This window comes from Hydractinia symbiolongicarpus, chromosome 12, assembly GCF_029227915.1.
Source record: "Hydractinia symbiolongicarpus strain clone_291-10 chromosome 12, HSymV2.1, whole genome shotgun sequence".
Lineage (NCBI taxonomy): Eukaryota > Metazoa > Cnidaria > Hydrozoa > Anthoathecata > Hydractiniidae > Hydractinia > Hydractinia symbiolongicarpus.
The window spans coordinates 9,507,501-9,514,034 of record NC_079886.1 but is presented as its reverse complement, the minus strand read 5'-3'; the positions used below and the strand labels follow the sequence as shown (position 1 = coordinate 9,514,034).

The window sequence follows — 6,534 nt, the reverse complement described above, 5'->3', positions numbered from 1 at the left end:
TGACCAAAAAGAAAAAAGATTCTCGAAGAATTTAAGGCTACCGATATTACGAAAGATTCAAAAGTTAATTTTTGAATTTTTTCCCCACTTTTTCTTATTTCTGGTAGTGTTTGCATAGAATCAGATTAGCTATACTAAAATTAGTGGTTTGTATAATCCCTTTTAATATAATTGGATACCTTATGTTTAATATGATTGTATTTAAAAAACTCAAAAAAAATGCCTACAATTTATAAAATGAAAATTTCCAAGATTAATTACAACATTATCAAACTTGTTTTGGCAGTCTCAGGCACTTATCGGGCTCCTTCTGTGTCGATTATCCTCTACCTCAAACTTCTCCTTATATCGTTCATGCACCTTGGTCCCTTTTTATCTATATCAGGCTACGTTCTCTCTTTACTTTTAACCTTAACTGTCTTGAACGAACTTCTCCATCCTTACCGTTTTCGAGTTAAGAATAGTCTGCTATACATACGTTACTGCTTCAACATCAAGTGTCAACATATGACAAATTAAAACATAATGACAGTTTGTTTCTATACATATGTAAAATACTTAAGGATGTTCAAGAATTCTGTGACTTTGAAAGTAATACGAAAGAAGCACGTAATCACAGTTTCGTAGAATACGCTATTTCTCGAAACGTAAACACCAGTCAATGATATAATTTAGTCAAATCAAAGCAAAACAACAATTAGTAGTGGCAAGGTCATCTACCAATTACTCAACTTAAGAGTTCTATTTTTGTATTCTTAAATTAATAACCACACAAAAAACGTCTCGTCTTTAATTATTCTTTTCTTTAAAACCTCCAGCCTCCATAACCTTCGTTGATCTCGTAGTAGCGAAGTCACTTGTTCTTGATAGTCTACTAGATGTGGAGTTTTTATAGTACCCAGCCTTCTTTATTAGGGCTCAGGAAACCCTGGGAACGAGGATGTACAGCACCATCTCCAGTTAATTTGTCAAATATGTCAAAACCAAAATTATGAACCCCAAAACATGTGACAGGTCTCAATGATATTATGATATTAGTTTCAACAAACATATGAGGTGTGAGAATTTAAGCACGAAGTTTGACAGTTTAATCACCGGTTTAATCCGTTTTTCCCGATTCTTATGCGATACATGAAGCATATGATTTCTCAGGATTTTGTCAGCACTTTTACGTTTATGTGCAAAACCTGGAAGAAATGATAAAAACCATCATTTATACCACTAAGAAAAGATTAAAATAAATTATTGGGGCGGGTGCAGAAATCGACAAAAGATACGTTCATCAACATAGTTGAAGTTTGCTTTAATATATAAAAATACAAAACTAGACTAATAAAACAAGATATGCGAGAGAACAAAAATCCAGCAATAATCAGACAAGGATGCAAGAATCAAGGCATATACGATCCTCTGACCGACTAGCGTGCCTCACTCAGTTGGTACGACATGAGAAGATAGCCACAATATTAACCAGAACGCTCTCAAACGAAATTGCTGATGAAGTTACACAAAAATGTTGACGTCAGAAATAAGTCAATTTATCAATTTTGACACGACAATTGCGCAAGTTCTGTGTCGTATTATGAAGTTATGGAAAGTAGACGATTTGTGCCCGCCTCCACCTTTTCTGTCTACTTACATGAACAAGACCATATCAGTTAGGGTTTACCTCTACACCCTGAATCAATTTTGCCTAAATAAATATCCATGGTTTTTCGGGGACAATATTTCATTATCGAGATCTAAGGAGATTTAATTCTTTTTCAAATAAGCCTGTATTGTAATATCTGCAAGTTGAGTGATCACCAGTTATGGCTAATAGGTGACATGTCGGTATTTTAGCCTTGTTGCAATGCCACTTGGCGTAGTTCGGTTAACAGACAGGACAAAAATGGTAATGATATTCTTTTATTTCAATAAAAACTCCTTTTAGGTAAATAAACCGTAAAAACACTTCTAAAATAAAATATACTCTTTATCTATAAAACATCGATACGATAAAACAACGTAATGTAATAACACGATAAATATATCAACGCTATCGCCAGTAAAAGATAAAATACTATCTAATAAAAATTACGCTTTAATTTTTAGTATTTTGTGCCACTATGTTTTTTTGATGAAAAGGCCCGTCCATTAATGCTAAAAGGGGGAAATTCATTTCTCCAAACGTTCATGCGTACATTTTAGAAAATAAACGCATATTAAAATTTAAAGAGTCAAATTTGTCACCTTTTACAGACGTTCTTATCTACTAATAGGATATACGAAATTTATAGATGGTATTCAGTTTTGATAAAAAAAAATTGAGTTGTTTACAAACCCGAATAAATATATACATGTAAAATAAAAAATTCTATAAAAAATCCATACAATAAAACACAATACTTTAACGTATCAAACTATATTCTTTTAAATACTTTTCTTATCACCAGCAATCAGCGTCTTCTTTTCAACTACTTCCCATGACAAGTTAACACGCAAACATCTTATAAAATCGGTTACCGGTATTTTAAGGTAAACAAACATTGTTGGTAGATATAGAGTTGCGAAGACTACAAAACAGTAGCAGAAGATACAAAAGTTGGTGTAACATTTTTTGCAGTATAGATAACCAACTGGGAGCATAACAAGTGACAGGACGATAAATGCAATCACGAACAGGAAAAATATGTCGTCGAAGATAATTTTCGGGAAAATCCACTAAAGCAACAATGACAATAGTATAGAACAGGATATACAAAACCTAGTGAAAATAAAGCGCACTAACAATTACTTAAATTTATTTACTTTTGGTTGTAAAAAATACGACCTTTCATAAAATTCAGAAACGATAGAACGCCACTTTTCTTTTCCCTATTCTGTCAATCGTTCAGACATAAAAAGAGTTAAGCAGGACTTGTCTTAGAACCCCTTTCTCCAAAACGCCACAACTTGAAACTGTTGAAAAAGAATTTTGTCTCACTAATTTAGCCACCAACACGAAAATTCTTACACCCCTTATACCCCTTACAATTTTGTGTTCTGCCAAACGTAAAATGTACGTTACATAACTACAAAAAGTCGTAGCGTGTATTTCCGGCTTAGAAGACCGTGGGGACGAAGTTGACAAATTTATACACAGCTGGATTGTATTCTTTTGAAATAATCAATTTTTTGTTACATTGTTTTGTTACATAATCACTAATGATAAGCTTATCTTATACCAGTTTCCTAACAGCATAATTTTTATTTTAATGCTCATTACTCATTTAATTTACTTGCATACATTTGTACACATTGGCTCATTCGTTTGAGTCCGTCCGTGGATAAATCCACGAGGATATTTGGTGTATCACTACTTCACTTTCATCCTTGATAAAACATATATTGGTTTGAAGACCACAGAACCGGAGTGTACAGATAATATTTGCTCATTCTTCTAAACACGCACATTTTTTGATAAGGTTTGATGTGCTTATTTTTTTGCTATTATAAGCCTCTAAGGTTACTGTTTGTGTTCTTTCAAAAATTTTGTTAGATTTATTAATGCAGATTTTACAAGATCAGAGGGAAATAGACGCTGTTAAATTGATCTTATTAGGAGATACTACCAAGGAATTCAGTTACAACATGTTCTTAATATGTTTTCGTAATTTTTGGGCCAAATAACAGCTTAGGCAGGCTTACAAACTTATTGCTATAAAAAAAGATGTAGCCATGAGATGGAAGGAGCAGAGTTGGTATATCGCAGCAGAAGAGGGAGACGTATGTGGGTCAACACATCAATCAAGTTACAGTGCAATTAGTAGTGATGTTTTTAAAAAACGAGTTTGAACCCTGGTTTTAACTAGATCTGAAATGTTTTATTAACAAAATTTGTCACTGATGCCAGATTTACTGCGAATGACGTTTTTAAGGATGAATAGCTATTACAATAGGGAGATTAATGACGACATTGATAATATCAGATAATTGCTTGGGTAACAATGATTCAAAATAAAAATGCAATTAAGAGTTTATATTCGCCTTCTTATTGTTGACTAAAAAGCATTTTACGTCATAGAATAATCATATTTGCTTTGAATTTTATCGATTTTTTGTTGCGCTCAGTAAACGCAAAAGTTTAAAAAATAGTTTTTTTTATTATTCAGAAATAACACCCATCGTACTTAAAACCCTGTGTACCTTAGCCTACAAGTTTGCGAGTGGCGCATAAAGTGAAATTAGGCTGGAAATTACTTACAAAAACTTTGTAGCTTCATAAAAATTACGCGCTATATTTCACCCTGACACCAATAAATAATTAAATATCTGCAAACGTTTTTACCGTAACTGGTGATTTGACACCTTTGACCTTCAAGGAGAAGTCTGTTTTACAAAGTTCGCATTGTAATTCTTTTTTTGTTTGAAACCATTCCATCAAACATTTCTTGTGAACATATCTCAAACTTCCTTTACAACTGCAAGGTGTAATAAGATCTTTCGCTTCTTCTAAACAATATCTACAAGTTGGTGTGTTTGGAAAATATTTCTTTAATTTCATTTTGTTTAACAACGACCTGCTGTGTTTTCTTAAACCTGTTTCTACTGCTTTAAAGTTTGACAGTATCTTTGTCCCATATAATTCTCGTGAGCTCTTTACTTATCGGTGTTACATAACGGCGTGGTTTCCATATAATGCCCATGATCATAATATTCAAAAGGACAAGCTAATGAAAACCAGGTTGGTCATTAAGAGTTATATTTAAAAACCTATTAAATGGGTATTGTTCTTTTCAAAATAAAAATTAATGACCATTTTGCAAGCGAGGAGAAAGCTAGAAAGTTGGTAGCTAGATTGGCTGGATGACTGCCAGAATCTTTAAATGATATGATTATAAGAAAGTCTAACGCGCGCCTATTGGCTAACCTTGTCCCCAGGGCTCTTTTGCGTCTATAGACGAGACAGTTAAGCATCAGGCGCAAAAGAGCCCTGCGGACAATGTTGTTTATCAGTACGATGGTTGTATTCACACCTTTTCTTACTTATTCAATGCAACATTATTTTAACAAATATAAGCTGGTATTAACAACTTTGATCCCAGGGTGTGCTTTTGCCTAACGGCTAACGCCGTGGCGAGAGAGCAAAACAGCCCTGGGATGGCGTTATATAACAAGGTAGTGTATTAAATCCGCAATAATTAATACACCGCGTTATTTTCATTCTAGCGTGCTGTTGTTGTTGTAACAGAAGGAGATATTCGGAATACCATAATTTTTACCGACACGGCGATTATCTCCTCCCCTTCTTGATGTCAATTTGTTTGTAAACGTAAACTATAAATAATATGAGGAAATTCCCTAGTCCCCAGGACTTATTAGGCTTTCTATATTAAGACAGAAATATAAAAAGTCTAACAAGTCCTGGGGACGAGGTCGTATGAGGACATTTCCTGTTTTATGTTGCGATCATTTCTAATCTTAGAAAAAAGTGAGATCTTTATCTCGGATAAATGTTATTGCAGATTTTAATAATATGCGTAGTTTAAAAATAGACGCTACGTAGAGAACACATAAGCATCTAAAAATACTCTGTTTTTTTCTATGAGGCCAGACCTCTTCGAAACCCTGCAAATTTTCCCTTTTGAAAGATCCCAGGACTAATCCAATTTCGTCCAATGTGAATTATTTTCTTCATTTTACCGAACAATCACAAAAACTTGTTTAAATATTTCCGGTAATAAAAGTGCAAAAAAATAATTGATGATATCTACAAGAGTTTGTACGCAAATCAAGTTTCGCAACAGTTAAATAAAGTGTCTCACCTAATAATGTAAAAGTAGATGTTATACCGGTATGGTGAAACCGTTACACGAGAAATAGATAATCGAGATGTATGATCATTTTAAACATTCAAAGAACTCTGTTATTACTGCCTTTCAAAAAGCCCACTTTATTGAATCTGTCAATCTGTGAATGAAGCACCCCAGTTAAAAATCTTTGCGGAAACCTCTTTATGGATATTGATATGGTTAAAAGAGATTAATGGATTTCGAAAATGATATTAATTGGACTCCTATATTATTTTGTTTATATTTTGCTATCATCGATTGTTATTTACGTTAACCTTTTCATTGCATTTCAATTCCTATTTCTAAAAATTAATAGTCTGTAAAGGATTACGAAAGTCATTATATACATTTTTCCAGTTCAAATGAGCAAGAGTTATAAAATTAACGTCGCTTTTGACCTTTTTTGCTCGATTTTTTGGTACATTTTTAACTGCCTTATAACGCCCACTTTAATTTCGCAACACGGCGAAAAACTACCGCCAGTAAAGACCGGCGTTATAAGAGCTGGTAAAGTATATGCAATAAAATTTGATAAACTTAATTATTTGCAAAATTAAAATTCCTGTACGAAAATATTTTGCACCAGATGTTAATGTTTTTTAGTCTTTAGTCTTTCCTGTACAGAATTCCTTAAGCATTGAATTTGGATATCAACATCACGATAGCTTGATCTCCTGTTAACTCTTGACTTCTTTGTTAGATGTAGAGACAGTACAGTAGC

General features: G+C 33.2%; 1 protein-coding gene across 1 annotated transcript; it reads right to left on the bottom strand.

Moving 5' to 3' along the window:
* Positions 1-1,892: 1,892 nt before the first annotated feature.
* On the bottom strand, positions 1,893-4,616 carry LOC130622366 (E3 ubiquitin-protein ligase MARCHF2-like). Its single transcript, XM_057437825.1, has 2 exons — positions 4,310-4,616; positions 1,893-2,703 (listed from the first exon to the last, which is right to left on the bottom strand). Exons 1-2 carry the CDS (start codon positions 4,523-4,525, stop codon positions 2,413-2,415), a joined length of 507 nt encoding a protein of 168 aa, XP_057293808.1. The 5' UTR covers positions 4,526-4,616; the 3' UTR covers positions 1,893-2,412.
* Between the last annotated feature and the right edge of the window lie 1,918 nt (positions 4,617-6,534).